This window comes from Hylobates moloch, unplaced genomic scaffold (genome assembly GCF_009828535.3).
Source record: "Hylobates moloch isolate HMO894 unplaced genomic scaffold, HMol_V3 SCAFFOLD_5, whole genome shotgun sequence".
NCBI classification, from domain to species: Eukaryota; Metazoa; Chordata; class Mammalia; order Primates; family Hylobatidae; genus Hylobates; species Hylobates moloch.
In genome coordinates, this window is record NW_026652280.1 from 28,860,870 (window position 1) to 28,878,589 (window position 17,720).

Consider the following 17,720-nt stretch of genomic DNA (forward strand, 5'->3'; position numbering starts at 1 on the left):
TAAGTCTTTGAAATTTGGTGTCTATTTTGTACTTGCAGCTGAAGGGGATCAGAATACACCACCCTAAAATATGCCACTTTGGCATAAGGATTATTTTGAGCTGAAGACAATTGAGAAACAGCAGATGCTAGGATTGAAAACAACTCCCTGCCCTCTCCCCCATTTTCCTAAAAACAGACAGGGACACCTTTAGACTCTTATCAGCTCGGAAATAGCAACAAGAGGACTCTGCATAACAACCTTACTAAACTAACCTTTTTTTTTTTTTTTTTTCTGAGACGGGGTCTTACTCTGTTGCCCAGGCTGGAGTGCCGCAATCTTGGGTCACTGCAACCTCTGCCTCCTGGGCTCAAGTGATCCTCCTGTGTCAGCCTCTCAAGTAGCTGGGACTACAGGTGTATGCCACCACACCTGGCTAATGTTTGTGTTTTTAGTAGAGACAGAGTTTCGCTATGTTGCCCAGGCTGATCTTGAACTCCTGGACTCAAGTGATCCACCCACCTTGGCCTCTCAAAGTGCTGCACTAAAGGCATGAAACACTGCAGCCGGCCTTAGAATAACTTTTCTCTTCCGTTAGTTCCACCTGTTATATATTTACCTTCTCACAGCTTGCCATTTCTAAAGCCTAAATCCTTTTTCCTTTGTCTTGTCTCTTTTCTACAATTTTATTGTTCTTTGTTAAAATGCTCTATAAGCCTCAAGTACTAACTACCCTTTTGAGTTAGTAATCATTTAGTTTTTCCTGAGTGTATGCATGCTGGACATATTAATAACTGTTCATTTTTCTCTTGTTAATCTATCTTTTGTCAATTTAATTTCTAGGGCCCCAGCCAGACAATCAAGAACACAGTAGAGGAAAAGTGTTTTTTCTCCCTAAATAGCACATCTCAGTTTGGATTAATCACATTTCAAGTGCTCAGTGGCCACATGTGGCCACAGGTTACTGGATTGGACAGTGAAGACCAAGAACTTCTAGCAACCAGGATTTCAAAAGGGTAGGGCAAATCAATTTCAGTGAGGGGAGAAGCAGGTAGAGAAAGGTCTCAGATTCTTCATCTTGTGCAGTTGTTAATTCTAAGCCATGACTGCCCTGAGAGGGTATGGCTCAGAGAAGGGGAAGGAGACAGGGAGTGTGTGGTTTTGTGGGCCTCTGGGCTGAGCCTACAACATGTCCCCACGTTCTCCTCTTTTGCCAGAGCCACTCCTCACCCCTCATGCTGAAGGAGAAATAGGATTAAAATTCATGAGGAAATGGGGCTTGCAGATGGGAGTTTCTCTGTTTAAATATCTATCTTCCCCCAGCAAATGCAAAGGTAGGAGACACAGGAAGATGTTAAAGTCAGGAGGACGATTTGAAAAATGGGGAATGGGTTGTTCCTGAGAGGGGCTAAGTATCCAGTAAACGTCTCGAAATACAGGCTGGAGAGATGGATGGCTAGAGAGATATGGGTTAAAAATGCAATAAATCAAGAAAATTTCTCTGGGTGGCAGGAGGAGGTGAGAGGCAACTTGTGGCTGTATATAGTGTCTGTAAGAGCCCACTCACTCACTGTGATTTGAAAGCTTTGCTCATTTGGCTGTTTAAAAAGCCAGCTTTTTTGCAATAAGAGACATAACACTGGGCAAAATATGCCCCTAAGAGCAGCCAGGTGGTCCCAGATGTGTAACAAATTTCACTAACTGTAAGTGTTAGAGAACAGGACAAGTCTATATAGAGTCTACCAAGCTGCAGGGATCCCAGATTGCAAAGGGGCAGCAAGAACAAGATAGTGGAGAAACCAGGTGCCTTCAAATTCACCCTGTAATCACTGGGTTGCCTTCAGCTGTAAGCAAAGGAAAATTGGTGACCAAAGATGAATTGGCCTAATCACAAGGATGTTTATCGCTTTCTTAACTGAAATGTAGGCAGCTCTAGGGCTGATTCAGCAGCTTAACTTTGTCATTGTGGGCTCTTTCTGTTCCTCTTTTACACTCCTTCGGTCTGTTTGGCTTTTTGTCCTTTGTCCTATTGCCTCATGATCTCAAGGGGGCTGCTGAGGTTCCAGCATTGCATCCACATTTAAAAGCAAAAAGCAGAGGTTAAAGGTTTGCTTCTCATGTGGCCCATTGAACTTGAGTATTGAGAAGCTTCTCAGGAAACATCCTTTTATATCTTGTTGAACTGGGTCACTGGCTGTGAGTTGCTCTCAGGAAGGCAAGGAAAGCAACTTTTTCAGCCTCTAGGGAGGAAGAGAAACAAGAGAAAAGAATGTTGGAATTTTTGAATAGCCAACCCCAGTGAATGCACAAATCCCAAGATAAAGTATCATTCTGTAGAAGGAAGAGCACTAGATTATGAGCCAGGAGCCACCAGCTTGCTGTGTGAACTTGCAGCTGTCACCTAGCTTCCCTGGGCCTGCAACCTTCTCTCTAGGGTGACTGGTGGCATTCACTAGATGGTCTCTTTCTGCTCAGACATCCCTGATTTTATTAAAACTCCTCAAGTGTGTTGAATGAGCTGTCTGGTGGTAACGTAATTAATTTAATGAGCGCCAGTTGGTAAAAACAGCTGTGGCTTGTCTCCTTCCCATGGTCAGGGGACATTTGTTGGCTGAATCAACTTTCCTATTCACAGATCCTTATGGAAGTTTAATTACACCTACAACCTTGTGTCTTTGGTCCTTAAATGTCTTTTCCCAGTGAGAACATCAGCTCAAGAAGGTGTCAAAAAGACACTACATATGTGCTTAAACCAAAGAGACATCTCTTATCATTGATTGATCTCTGCCCTGCCAAGGCAGGGTCAGCCTGATGTGGTTTGGATGTTTGTCCCCTCCAAATCTCATGTTGAAATGTAATCCCCATTATTGCAGGTAGGGCTTGGTGGGAGCGTTTGGATCATGGGGGCGGATCCCTCATGAACGAATTAGCACCAAGCCCTTGGTGACGAGTGAGTTCATGCGAGATCTGGTTGCTTGAAAATGTGTGGCACCTCCCTCACTCTCGTGCTCCTGCTCTTGCCATGTGAGATGTCTGCTTCCCTTTCGCTTTCTGCCATGATTGCAAGCTTCCTGAGGCCCACCCCAGAAGCAGATGCTGGCACCATGCTTTTTATATAGCCTGCAGAATTGTGAGCCAATTAAACCTCTTTTCTTTATAAATTACCCAGTGTCAGGTTTTTTTTTTTTTTTAGATGGAATTTTGCTCTTGTCACCCAGGTTGGAGTGCAATGGCATGATCTCGGCTCACTGCAACCTCCACCTCCGAGGTTCAAGCAATTCTCCTGCGTCAGCCTCCAGAGTAGCTGGGATTACAGGCACCCACCACCATATCTGGCTAGTTTTTGTATTGTTTTAGTAGAGATGGGGTTTCACTATGTTGGCCAGGCTAGTCTCAAACTCCTGACCTCAGGTGATCCACCCGCCTCGGCCTCCTAAAGTGCTGGGATTACAGGCTTGAGCCACCCAGCCGGCCGGCGGAGGTATTTCTTTATAGTAATGCAAGAACGGCCAAAAGCACAGCCGTAGGCAGAACTGTGAGGGAGGAAATTGGCCCTCTGAGGCCCCTCCACATCTCCCCCTCCCACCTGGCATTCATGAGTCTCCTATAGTTGGATTCTCTCAGCTCTGGTCTGGTTGTAGGTTTTGTCTACATACTCCCTAGAGCTCTTGTCCTCCGTTTAAGCAACAGCAAAGACAGACAAGCATCTCTGTACCTTAAATCTAAATTTCCAGGAGAAGGATTATTATTTGCTCACCTTGGATCAGGTGTGCACCCTGGTCCAATTACTGTGGTGGGAGTGGGAGGGGTGATTGAGGAAGGTCACCCCAGGGCAAATCTGGATTCAGAGGCCTTCCCTGTTGGGTCAGAGGTGGGGTGTAGTGTACTTTTCAGTTGATTTTTATTTTTAATGGGGAAGTAGGACCAGGTATGGTGGCTCAGGCCTGTAATCCCAGCACTTCAGGGAGGCTGAGGCCTGAGGGCTGCTTGAGGCCAGGAGTTCAAGACCAGCTCGGGCAATATAGCAAGACCGTGTCTCTACAAAAAATACAAACATTAACCGGGCGTAGTGGTGGGTGCCTGTAGTCACAGCCACTTGGGAGGCTGAGATAAGAGAATTGCTTGAGCCCAGGAGTTTGGGGCTGCAGGGAGTCACTATACCTGGCCCCACTTGGTGACAGAGCAAGAGTCTGCCTTTAAAAAAAGGGAGGGTAATAAGTGGATTTTCCACATTGTTTGATGTAATGTGAAAACCCCAGAGATCACATAACATTGTCAGCATTATTAAGTTTGAATTCTGGATCCACCAATTACAATTGGTATAATCTTGTTCATTTTATTTTATTATTTTTTGAGAAGCGTCTCGCTCTGTTGCCCAGGCTGGAGTGCAGTGGCACAATCTTAGTTCACTGCAACCTCTGCCTCCTGGGCTCAAGCAATCCTCTCACCTCAGCCTTCCAAGTAGCTGGGACCACACATGTGCACCACCAAACTCTGCTAATTTTTGTATTTTTTGTAGAGATGGGGTTTTGCCATGTTGCCCAGGTTGGTCTTGAACTCCTGGGCTTAAGCAATCCACCTGCCTTGGCCTCCCAAAGTGTTGGGATTACAGGTGTGAGCCACTGCGCCTGGTCCTTGTTTCTTTTAATTATTTATCAAACACTTACACAGTCATTCCTGGTATCCTTAGGGCCTTTTCTCCAAAACCTACAAGAATAGCAAAATGTAGGATGCTGAAGTAACTGATGTAAAATGGCTTAGTTTTCTCCTATAACCTATGCATATCCTCCATATACTTTAAATAAAATCTAGACTACTTATAATAATTTAATACAGTGGAAATGCTATGACAATAGTTGTTATAGTCCAGTTTTTTTGTTGTTGTTGTTTTGTTTTTGTTTGTTTTTTATGAGACAGGGTCTCATTCTGTCACCCAGGCTGGAGTGCAGTGGTGCAACCTTGGCTCACTGTAACTAACCTCTGCCTCTCAGGCTCAAGCCATCCTCTCACCTCAGCCTCCCGAGTAGTTGGGACTACAGCCGTGCACCACCACACCTGGCTAATTGTTGTATTTTTTGTAGAGATGGAGTTTTGCCATGTTGGCCAGGCTGGTCTCAAACTCCTAGGCTCAAGTGATCCACCCTCCTCAGCCTTCAAAGTGCTGGAATTACAGATGAGCCACTGTGCCTGGCCTGCATTTTTTATTTGAACTTTTTAATTGTTTTATTGTTTTTTTTTCCCAAATATTTTTGATCCATTGTTGGTTGTGGATGAGAACAGGACATGTAAAGTCCTGGAACCCCTGGTCAGGGTTCTCCAGAGAAACAGAATCAATAAGATATATGTGTGTATATATATATGTGTATATATATATACACGTATATATGTATGTGTGTATATATATGTGTGTGTGTATATATATATATATATATGTATATGCACACAAATATATACACACATATCTTTTTTTTAAATTTTAAGTCCCAGGGTACATGTGCAGGAGGTACAGGTTTGTTACATAGGTAAATGTGTGCCATGGTGGTTTGCTGCACCTATCAATCCATCACCTAGGTATTAAGCCAAACATGTGTTAGCTATTTTTCCTAATACCCTCCCTCCCCTGACCCACCCCCCGACAGGCCCCAGTGTGTGTTGTTCCCCTCTTGTGTCCATGTGTTCTCATTGTTCAGCTCCCACTTATACGTGAGTATATGTGGTGTACACACATATCTTATTGATTCCTTAAAATATATATTCCTTAAAATATAATTCCTTAAATATACTTCTCTCTGTGTGTATATATATTCCTAATAATTATACTTAATTCCTTAAAATTAAGTAAGAACTATATTTTAAGGAATTATAGAGGCTGGCAAGTCTGAAGTCTTTGGGGTGGGCCAGCAGCTGGCGATCCAGGGAAGAGCCAATGGTGCTTGGATGTTTAAGTCAGAAGGCTGTCTGCAGGCAGAGTTCCTTTTTGCTTGGGAGAGGTCATTTTTTGTTCTATTTAGGCCTTCCACTGATTAGGAGGGGCCCACTCGTGTTATATAGGGCAATCTGATTTACATAAAGTCTCACTGACTTAATTATTAATTTCATCCAAAAACATCCTCACAAAAATATTTAGAATAATGTTTGGCTGGGCGTGGTGGCCCAGCCAAATTGACACATAAAATCACACCCTCTAATCATACCCAGGGGGAGCCTATATGGGAGGAGTCTGACCTTTTCCTTCCTTCCCACCGCCAGAGCCCCCAGGAACCTGGCTCCACATGTCTCTTGGAATCTTCCAAGGTCTGGAGCTGTCACGTGGCTCAGCCTGGCTGTTGACATCCTCATCTCTTTTTTTTTTTTTATTTTTTTCTGAGACAGAGTCTCGCTCTGTCACCCAGGCTGGAGTACAGTGGTGTAATCTTGGCTCACTACAACCTCCGCCTCCCTGGTTGAAGCGATTCTCCTGCCTCAGCCTCCTGAGTAGCTGGGATTATAGGCATGGGCCACCACGCCTGGCTGATTTTTGTATCTTTAGTAGAGACGGGGTTTCACTATGTTGGCCAGGCTGGTCTCATACTCCTGACCTCAAGTAATCTGCCTGCCTTGGCCTCCCAAAGTGCTGGGATTACAGGCGTGAGCCACTGCACCCGGCCAACATCCTCATCTCTTAACCGTGCTTCTTTGTGCAGCCATTCCTCAGGCAACTGCACAGCCACAGAGCTCCCTTGGCCTCAGAACTCCAAAGCCCTCAGTTTCACATTACAGTGCAGCTCTGGGGTGGCTGGAGATGATTGCTTTTCACAGCAACCCATCATGCATGTAGCACTATTGCCCCCGTGGTAAAAACCACGCTGACAGAATGAGCAGTGAGCTAGCTTGCACATTTGTTGACAGGTTCAGCTTTCATAAGCAGACCATGATTTAATAAGAAATGGAATCTCAGGTGTTAGTTCTGCTCTGTCTCAGCATGCATGCTTCTATTGTTATGTTTTAATGATCCTACACATGCTTAAAAGTATGTAGGCAGGTGTACCAAATAAGATCTCTATTATAAATAGCTGTGTTGCCTCAGTTTTGCTGGAATGCTCACATAAGATAAAGTCACATGACTTCAGAATTGCAAAAGACACAAATATATTCAATGTCACTGTGCAGTAAAGGGTTAAGTTGGTGAGCCCTGCTTGCTCAAACCCTGCACATTTCAAAGAAAGGCCTGTGTTTAGGAGGACAGGTTCTTGATTGGCCTCTGGGAGATAACCTCTGAGCCCTTGGAATAGACAGCCTGATAAGGGTGGTTTTTTGTGTTTGCCTGAGTCCCTGGGCCATGCTGTATCAATGTGACCTCTGGGGGCTGGAGACTGAGTAGGTCACGTAGGCACTGCATGGCTATCTTTGACCATCGCCATAGAAACCCTGGACTCCAAGGCTCAGGTGACATTTTCTGGTTTGACAATACTACCCACATCGTTGCTGGGAGAATTAAGCACATCTTCATGCAATTCTATTGGGAGAGGACACCTGGAGGCTTAGATGTGGCTTCTCCTGGAGGTTGCTCATGTGCCTTTTCCCTTTGCTAATTCTGATCTCTTTTCATGGTAACAAATCATAACCGTGAGTATACCGCTTTTCTGTCTTGTGAGTCCTTCTAGTGAATCATGAAGCCTAAGGTGGTCTTGGGGATCCTCAAGACAGTCACTGGGCTGAGCGTTCTGAGGTGGGGAGCAGTGGTGGAGAGGCAACTTTTGGGAATGTCAACAGCAGGAAATCAATAATGATGGGCCATGGAGGGCTCACCAGGTAGGGAACGTTGAAGGTCTCCTAGGTGCACCTCAGAGACCTTATATATTTGCTCCATTTTCCCACTTGAATGATAAAATCCTCTGGGGGCAGGTCCTTCTCCTACCTCTTTATCCCCCATAGTACCTAGTGCAGTGCCCTGCAATGCAGGTGGTACCTGCCCAGATCCCCTGCAGCAGGGAGTGGCTGCTAAATGGCTCCTAGCTGCCTCTAGAGTTGCTCTTGGCTGAATGAGTTCTGTTTCCTTGCCCCATCCTCCCCAGCTGGCAGCCATGACTGGATGACATGGAGGCACCAAAGGCTGTCCTCTTTTCTCAAGGTGGCCCCACTCTATGGTGCAATTCAGGCACCAGAGCTCTTGGCGGGACCAGGCTGAAGCTGGTCTGTAGCCTGGACCACATGCCTGCTGAGATCCCCCGGTCTAGGAAGGGGAAGTACAGGAAGCTGATACTCTGTTGGTCTCTTGTATCCCTCACTTCCTAGAGCATTCAGGCAGTGAATCACTGGCCCCCAAATGCCCATCTCAGGTACTGATTTTAGGGAACCAACTCCAGACAACGATGGCCAAACTCTGATGGCCATTGCAACCCCACAGCCATATTTTGACACTACCAGTGGAGTGGAAAACTCACAGTATGGCTCACAGCGTCCTTGTTTCTGAATTTCTCAATGTTTAAAGCTCTACCTTAGTATTGAGCCCTTGAATTACAGGAGAGAAGATGTAAACCATTTTCGTGTACCTGTGAGCAGTTCTGGGAGACAGGATGAAGCAATTGTTGAAGACACGGTCTTGCTGTCAGCCACATGCTTGCGTCATTCCTATGCTCCCTATTTTCTACCACAGAGCCTGTATGTTGGGTAGGTGCACTGAAGGGCCAACATGAGCCCATCGCAAGGGCCTTGAGACTGGTCTCACTCCAACCCTGAGATGGCTCTTTTTGGTTTCCGATGGAAACGGAGCCATTCACTACTAATGAAATGGAGTGTGGCCCAGAGTTCAGCAGAGCTGCCTGGTGGGAGCACTGTGTTATGGAGCCTTGAGCCATGGTTTCAGCCCCCTGGTGGGTTGTGCTTGGTTTCCTTATTATGGATTGGACTCAGCCCTGCCACATTGTCACTCTTACGTGTGCCACTAGGCACTAACAGGCATCAAGGCATAGGAGTGTTCAGATACTGGTGAGTCAAGAATGTGCAGAGCAAGGGAGAACATCAGTGCAAACTAAGTAACTTCAATTCTCAGATCTCAGGTGTCAACATCTAGAAGGGTTCTCAGTGGTCTTAGAGAAGTTCTTAATGTAATTGAACGAGGTGAAACTCACACCTCAAGGACCAAAATGGCCCTTAAGTCAGGCAAGAGCACACAACTCTTTCACTTAAGCCCCAGGCCTACTAGCAGGCTCTGACACAAAGACCCCACTGGTTTGACACCAACACTTCTCAAACATGGCTGGGATTGCTGATCCCAGAGTTGATTAGTGAGACTATTGGTAGGAAACTGATGGTACATTTGGGGTGTGTGGGAGATTGAAAAGAAAAGCTATGAGTCGCTGAAAGCCAGTTTTTATCCTTATAGGGAAGAAGGGAGGGCCAGGAAGAGTTGAGAAAACCCAAGCCAGGGCAGGGAGTGTGTTGCCAGCACTAAGCAGCTGTTCTCTGCCTGGGTCCTGGACCTGCTTCCTGTTAAATCGCACTGTTGACACCTGTTGGTGCTCTACCAATATCCATTTGGCCCTCACCTTTCTCTGCGTGCCAGCCCGACTCCCATCTGTCAGCACCTGTGGCCTTTTGCCTATGGCCTTTTTCTTTTTTTTTTTTTTCGAGACAGAGTTCCACTCTGTTGTCCAGGCTGGAGTGCAGTGGTGCCATCTCAGCTCACTGCAACCTCTGCCTCCCAAGTTCAAGTGATTCTCTTGCCTTAACCTCCAGAGTAGCTGGGATTACAGGCATGTGCCACCACGCCCAGCTAATTTTTTTGTATTTTTAGTAGAGACGGGGTTTCGCCATGTTAGCCAGGCTGGTCTCCAACTCCTGACCTCAGGTGATCCACCCACCTCGGCTTCCCAAAGTGTTGGGATTACAGGTGTGAGCCACCGTGCCTGGTCCTCTGGCCTTTTTCTAGCCACTGGAGCCCATTCTGCTGCAGTGCAGGGTAGGCCAGAGGTGCTGGGGAGGTTGCATCCCAGGAGAGCAGTCCTCAACCCAGGCCTGGCTGTAGCGGGAAGTCTCGCAGGTGTATTTTGTGCTCTGCCTCCTGGAGCTCCCTGCCAGGACACAGGTACAGTTCCCCACAAGCAGGAGCTTGCACCATTTACTGCTTCCTTCTCTTCCCTGTCACCTCCCCACTGCCCTCTCAGTGTTTCCTCACCCACAGCCTTGCACTTGAATCCATATCTCACGGTTTGCTGCTGAAGGAAATCAAACTAAGCCAGTGCCCTGTTCTCTTATCTTTATTTCCTTACTACACAGATCAGGCCCCAAGCTAGGCAGGAACTGTCTGGAGGGGAAGAAAGCCATTACTAAGGACAGCCCTGGGGCTCCAGGCATCCAGAGGCTCAGGGCTCCAGCACCCAGGCAAAGAGGTGAGCAGAGCATGGGGCCTATGATGGCCTGGTTCATGCCTTTGTGGTCTGTCTGTTCTCATCCTCAGGGCTGATTTTGTTCCTCCAAGTATCAATCGCAGCATCTGTATCCCAGTTAGGTTGAATGAGATGAGTTTATCCTGGAAAGACTATTTGGGCTCTTGTTCTAGCTCTGCCACTGTGTGGCTTTGGGCAAATTACTTTGCTGCTGTCAGTCTACTCATCAGCAAAATGAGGGGGTTGGATTAGATGATCTGTAAATGCCCATCTACTGTCAATTTTTATATTCGTTGAATAATGAATGAAGACAGGACTATTACCCAGGCAGGTATTTCTGGGCTTTCTCAGTGATTCAGTGTCAATGAAGAGAAGATGCTGTTTGACATACCCTTGCTACAGTTTGACTCATAACCAACCAGTTGGGGACATCAGACATTGTCCCTCTCCATGTGGAGTTTACTAGTTCAATCAAGAACCACAGCTTTCAAGTTGAGCTTTTGCCTGTTCTAACCATCCTAGCAAAAAGCCTGGTTTCTAATCATGGTAGTAACCTCTGGCATAATGTCCCCTCAGCCTCGGCTCAAGTAGGATGGTTCCCACACTCTTAGAAACTTCTCGCTAGCAAATGAAGACATTTCCCTAAAGAATGGACAGGAAACGAGGATGTGTAATGAGAAAATCGTGTCATGAAAATAGGATGTGTAATTAGAAAATGTCATGGAAATGTGGCATTTCTGAACTGGAATGTCAGCGGCTAGAAAAGACAAGGCAAGTTGTGTACTTATTCACAAAGACGTGGAGGCCACATAACATCTTACACAAGGGGTCAGCAAACTTTTTCTGGAGAGGGCCAGGTAATAAATGTTTCAGGCTTTGTGGGCCATGAGGTTTCTGTTGCAACTGCTCAACTCTGCAGGATGGAGGCAGCCATAGATGAGGGCTAAGACTAGGTTGAGGGCCAGTGAGGCACACTTGCCTTGGGCACAAAATTTAAGGGTGCCAAAAACCTCGGTAACCAAGATAAATATTTGAATGCAATATTTAAAAAATATTATTGCAAAAAATCCATGATATAAAATATTACAATTTAAAGTAAAGACAGAGGCCTGGTGTAGTGGTTCATGCCTGTAATCCCAGCACTTTGGGAGGGCGAGGTAGACGGATCACTTGAGGTCAGGAGTTCGAGACCAGCCTGGCCAACATGGTAAAACCACATCTGTATTAAAAATACAAAAGTTAGCTGGGCGTGTTGGGGGCGGGTGCCTGTAATCCCAGCTACTCGGGAGGCTGAGCCAGGAGAATCGCTTGAACCTGGGAGGCAGGTTGCAGTGAGCTGAGATTGTACCACTGCACTCCAGCTTGGGCAACAGAGCAAGATTCCATCTCAATAAATAAATAAAAATAAATAAAGACAAGATCAGACAATATGTAAATGAATGAGCGTAGCTTTGTTCCAATACAACCACTTGGCCTGCAGGCCATAGTTTGCTGATCCCTGTGTTATTCACATAGGGTAGACCTAGGACCCTCCTAACAGAAGTTTTCATCTTAGAATCAGAGGTGGCTGGATGAGATTGTGAACTATTTCCTTTGGGGTGCCCTCTTTACTCCGTTTTCAGTCCTCCTTCCTCTTTGGTGCTGTTTGCTGTTTGTGCTTCTCAATTCCCTCTCTCCACACTCCATTTCCTACATTCTAGCAGCCCAGGCCTCACATGGGCTTCAAGTCTTCTCCAATATAAAATTTCAACCAGGTCTCTGGCCTGGCTCTGGCCTCCCTTCACCTGCATCCACTCAGCATGGCCACTCAGCAGACCCTTTGGAAATAATCTGATAATTGGCTTAACAGGCTGCTCCTCTTGGCTCAGGTGCATTTCAACAGTAGAAAGTTCTTTTAGCCAAAAGACCTGTATTGTTTAAGGGTCAGCTGTATTTGTTGAATTACAAAAGAAGACTAACAGTTTAATATTACAAAGGGGTTGACTTCAGATGGATGGGATCTCAGGCATCTGTGAGGGGTAGCGCGGGTGGGTATTTTTAGGTGGTTGGTTCCCCCCAATCTCATGATGTTGGCACCTTTCGTGACTAGAGGAGAGAACCAGCCCTGGTCAGGTTTGGTATTAGCTCCGAGATATAGTTTGAAATTCACAATATGGACACCAGGCCTCACCAGATGATTCTGGAATCACCTCCTGATTACCAATCTCTGTAGATTCTCCCCTCCCCAGTCCTTCCCCCACCCCCAAATACAGTGACCTTCATGGGCGCAGGGAAAAGCCGGCTAGGCTCTTAGCACTCTCAAAGACAGGATCAGATAATACATAAATAAATCTGTGTTCCAATAAAACTTTATTTGGCCTGAACTGATCAAGTTTAATAATGTTTAATAGATTTTTTAAAAACATTAGTAGTTATAACAATTCCTCTGTAATAACAGTTATATATGAACTCCTGGTCAAGGCCAGCAGCTTGTTCCTTTACCAAAAAAAGTAAAGCCGCCCTCTGAGGACAAAATGGCACATGAGGAGTTGTGTACATTTCTTTTTCTTAAAGAAAAAACAAAATAACCCAAACACTTCCTATTTACATATTTTCCATTTAAAAGTTGGTCAGTGTGATTAATTCTGTCTTTAAATATAAGTTTCTAATGTGTTGCAGGTTTCAATGTACAAATTATAGTTTGCTGATTAGATTTAAGGTGCTGTGATGTGAGGATGAATGCAGCCCAAGACCAACTGGGGGCATCCTCTATCTACAGACTGGCTGGACTTTCTGTGGCTATCTTTGGGAGTGTTGGGGGAAGAGAAGGAGCTGAATACCAGTGGCAGAAATGGTAGAATGTTCCTGGGGACCACATAGGGGCTGTCAGTGTCCCCACCCCATGTTTCTGCAGAGGGCCTGTGTCTACACACCATTACCCCATGCTCTCTGTGTGAGCACACAGGTTTGCATGCACCAAACTCACCTTAGCCTACACTATGAGGGGCATTGCTGCTTTGAGTCCCTTCCTTTGTCATGAGGTCTCCATGCTGGTGCCTGACCCCTAAGAGCCCTCGCTGTTGACACCCCTCCTTTCATATCTTCCTTTCTGGATTCCTTGCCCCCAAGGTCACGACGTGCTCTCCAACACATTTCTGTAGGGTCTGCTGTTTGTCAAGGCTAAATGGATGATCAAACTCTGGAAAGTACTGATGAAGGATGGTGGGTCCCATGTGAAACCTTCTCTCCTAACACATTTGCTCTATGGCAGGACCTCACTGCTGTCCTCCAAATGAGCAGTTCGTGCAGAGAACATTAGGTTCCGAGGTAGGTCTGGAGAGGCGCTGTGGTTAGTTGGGGGGCTGGGTGTGGGGTGAAGGGGGAGTGCTGGCAGGGAGGTTGGAGGGATTCTTGGAATTGCTGCCTTCAACCTCAATGGGGTAGGACCCCGACTGGGGAAAGAGGGCTGTGTCTTTGCGTGTCAGGAAAGTGCATAGGGAGTGCTGAGGGGGTGTGTGCACAGGCCTGGGAGAAGGGCTGATTTTACCCACAGACCCCAGGCTGTTCTGACCTGAAACGAAGATTTCAGACCATGCAGGGGTGAGGCAAATACAGGGGTGCGACAGATGAGAACATTTAAGTACTTGGGGAGTGAGGAAATTATGCTTGGTGACTAGGAGAAACAAACTGGTTCAGTTTCCAGTTTCAGAATACAAGAAACATTGCTCTGAATAAAAGAACGTCGAACGGTAATGGACAGGGAAGAAACATCTCAGACCAAGTTTCTAAGCAAAAAGCCAGAACGACCCCAGCAGAGGAAGACATTCTATAGTGGACAGACCCTGGCCTGGGGGCCAGGAGACTGGGATTTAAAGCTCGTCCTCACACCAAGCCTGTGATCTTAAGCGAGTATCTCTGCGTCTCTGGGCCTAATTGCCTTTCCTCAGCTGTCAATTGAGGCTAGTTGGGCCATATGGTTTCGGAGCTACCTCTGCAAGATTTCTCGGCATCCTGCCACCCAGGTGGGGCCCGCAGACTGCTGTCTAAGGCCGTTTCTTCCCTGTGCACCACATGTGGTCTCCCCTTTGCTGGGAAAGTGATCAACCCCTAAGCCAGGGTCCTGTTCAAACCCGCTCCCAGAGCTTAAAGGCTAGTTATTAAGGCAGTTTAAGAAATGGACATTCCTCTCGCTCCTCGGATCCTTCACGTGTTCTGCTAACCCCAAGGCAGCAGAGAGGGGCAGGAAGGGCGGCTGCCTCCTGCCAGCCCCGGCTTTCTCTGGGGGCCTCCTGCTCTGCGGGGCCTGGAGCGGCCCCTCTGCCCTCACCACCTTTCTTTGGAGAAGGCCTCGGTCTGCACGAGGTCGCCAGGGTGCTCGGGGATGCACGCACCATTGAGGTCGCCCAGTTTATTGTCCGGCAGGTCCTCGGGCTTGGTGCAGAGCTTCAGGGCGCGGGAGATGAACACGTCCAGGTCGAACTGGGGGCTGGCGCTGCCGTCCACCGGGGCCGGGCGGCCGGGGGGCGAGGCAGACAAGCGGCGCTCGGGGTCTTCGGCGGGCGGGCTAGCGTGCTCGGGGCCGCCCTGCGTGCTCTTGACCCACTGCGCGATCTCCAGGAAGAGGCTGGCCGGCTCGTCCTCGCGCGCCCCCGTGTCTGCCAGCCCCGTGGTCGTAGGGGGCGCGCCGGCCGCCTGCTTCCAGTGCGACAGGTCCAGGATGAGCTTGGGCTCCGAGTAGTGGTGCGGCTTGTTGTCGCGCCACAGCAGCTTGTCCAGGTAGGACGGCGACCCCACCTTGTAGTCGCAGGAGCGCCCGTAGTCGGTCTCGAAGGCGCGCTCCATGGACGAGTGCGACTGCTCTAGGAAGCGCTCGGAGCTGCTGTGCGAGTCCTTGCGCGGGTCCACCTGCACGTCCTCCGCCAGTGGCGCCGAACCCGCGCGCGGGTCGCGCTGCACCTCACTGGCGTCCTGGCACCGGTCGGGCCGCCACTCCAGGTCCGACGACAGGCTCACAGGGTACCTGCAAGGGTACAAACAGAGCGGTGATTGGACGGCCGAGCCAGGTAACTTCCGGGAGGGAGCCAAGCCCTCTAATCCCTGTTTGCCACTCACACACCTGCCTTCCATTCCTTCCCGATCCCCCCCTGCCTTCGACCCCCATCCCTCAAGGTGGGAGGGTGATGGGCAGGTAATGGCGAGCCTTGGGGGCTCAGCTGGGGACATGGATTGTTCGGCTTAACTCTTGTGTTCTTTTGTACGCATTCAAAACCCTGAAGATATTTCCTGCCCACCTACTATGCGCCAGCACTCACTGTTCTAGACATTACTGAATACAGCAGTGAACAAAACAAACGTCCCTGTCCTCATGAAACTTTCCAGGGGATCCACCTATGCAATGCTTCTCAAACGCTGATAGATGCATGAATCACCTGCGGGTCTTGCTAAAATGCACATGTTGATTGTGTAGATCTGAGATGGGGCCTGAGATTCTAACAAGCTCCCAGCTGCTCTGATGCTGCTGGGCCTTGGACCCACATTTTGAGGAGCAAGGCTCCAGTGAGTGCTTCTCAACCCTGGATCAGATTAGAGTCACATAGGGGAATTAAAAATAAAATAGCATGCCTGCCTCACTGCTTCCTCGCACCGATTCTGACTGAGTAGGTCTAGGGTGGGGCCCTGTATCAGCATATTTTGAAGACCCCCCAGGTGATTCTAAGGTACAGCCAGGGCTGAGAACCCCTGCCCTGGTGGATCTGGTTGGGGGCCCCATAGCACCTTGCATTGATGCAGGGCAGGTGGGACCTACAGAAAGATTACAGACACCCTCCAGAGAAGCTGAAGATCTTTGGCATTCTGCCCCGTTCGACTGCTCTGCAGCCATGGAGAGTGAAGTCAGCTAGCCAAGAGCAAATGAAGGGCAGATGGGCAGACAGGCGAGCCATCAGCTCTGGCGGAGCCCTCCCTTCCTTGTGCGGGTGCTCTACGTAGAACCCTGGGGTTGTGGGGCAGGCAGGAGCACAGAGGACATCAGCCTGCAGCCAGCTACTCCCTGAGCAGGCCCAACAGATAGACCAAGGAGAGGCAGATTCGGCTGTGTGGGATAGACCTGGCAGCTGCAGCCCACAGAGTGTGACTGGAGAGGCATAGGAAGGCCTCAGCACTGCCCGCCTCCCAGTGATTCTGCTAGGGCAGGAATCTCTCCTAGAGCTGAGCTCTGCCTCCTTGATTGAGTGGCCTTGGGCAGAGATTTCCAGGAGGAAGAGTGTGTGAAGACCCTAACCCTTGGCTGCTGTATTCCAAGTGCCAAACATACATTATCTGTAGTCTTCATAGCAACCCTGTGGACTTTGTGTTATCACCCCCCGCTTTACGGTTGGGAAACTAGCATTCCAAGAGAGTAAGTAGCTTGCGCACAGCAACAAGATGGTTTGTCATCCTCTTCCCTCGGGCAGGTGTGATGGCAAAGGTCGGGAGCACAGGTGAGGTGCACCAGGTTTAGGGGTGGTCAGGGTGGACAGGCAGCAACAAATCCTCTGACAGTTTTTCCTGGCACAACCCTATGCCACAGTCGCAGAAAGTATATGATGACTCTCCCTGAGCCTCCAGGCTCTCTGGAGGAAGGGGAAGGGGCTGCAGGAAACACAGTCAAGGGCAGGCCTGCCTTGGGGGTGGCAGAAGACAGAGTCTTCATTAATCTCTATTTGTTGGCAATGCTTGAAAACAACAATTGACAACAACAAGCCAGCAAACCTGTCCAAAAATAGCAGCGTTGCCCTGGCCCTCCCTCAGTGCCTCCTTAATCTGAAACCTGTCATCTGTCAAATGACTAAAAAGGAGAAATTGCTCATCTGTCACTTATGTAACTAGCTGTCACATTCCCCCGGCAGTGGGACTCCCAGTTAGGCCCCCTCGGAGTCCTAGCTGCTTGAGCCCTCGACTGCTGTTTCTAAACTGAGCAGCTACCAGCACTCCCTCCCAGAATTAGCAGATGGTGATGCCCAAATGTTTAGCTGCCTGATCTAAGAACGTCAGAACAGGAAAAGATCTAAGAGATCATTACGTGCCTAGGCAGAAATTGTTTAAAAATACATCTTTTACCCAACGCTGATTCATTGGTAGTGGCTTCCAGGGACACCTATTAAGGATTCTGTAGCCAAGCCCAGTTTAGCAGAAAATGGTCCTATAATTGCTTAGCAGCATCTGACATGGATGCAGATTGCAGAGGCCCATCAGGGGCATGACATGATGCCAGTCTCTTAACCTTGGAGCTGAAGCTTCCTTGTGTGTCAATGGGCAATAATAATGTAGCCCCCGTTAATGGCATTTTTTTTTTTTTTTTTTTGACAGGGTCTCACTCTGCAACCTCAAACTTCTGGGCTCAAGGGATTCCCCAGC

General features: G+C 48.1%; 1 protein-coding gene across 2 annotated transcripts in view; it reads right to left on the reverse strand.

The window, feature by feature from the left end:
• Positions 1 to 12,676: 12,676 nt before the first annotated feature.
• The window catches only part of MAPK4 (mitogen-activated protein kinase 4), a 174,552-nt gene continuing 169,508 nt past the window's right edge, over positions 12,677 to 17,720 (reverse strand). Inside the window, exon 6 of one of the 2 annotated variants that reach the window (XM_058438338.1) lies at positions 12,677 to 15,345. In XM_058438338.1, the coding sequence (XP_058294321.1) occupies positions 14,649 to 15,345 (697 nt within the window). In that variant the 3' untranslated portion in view covers positions 12,677 to 14,648. The remainder of the gene's footprint in view (positions 15,346 to 17,720) is intronic. The other variant, XM_058438339.1, reaches the window with a different exon arrangement.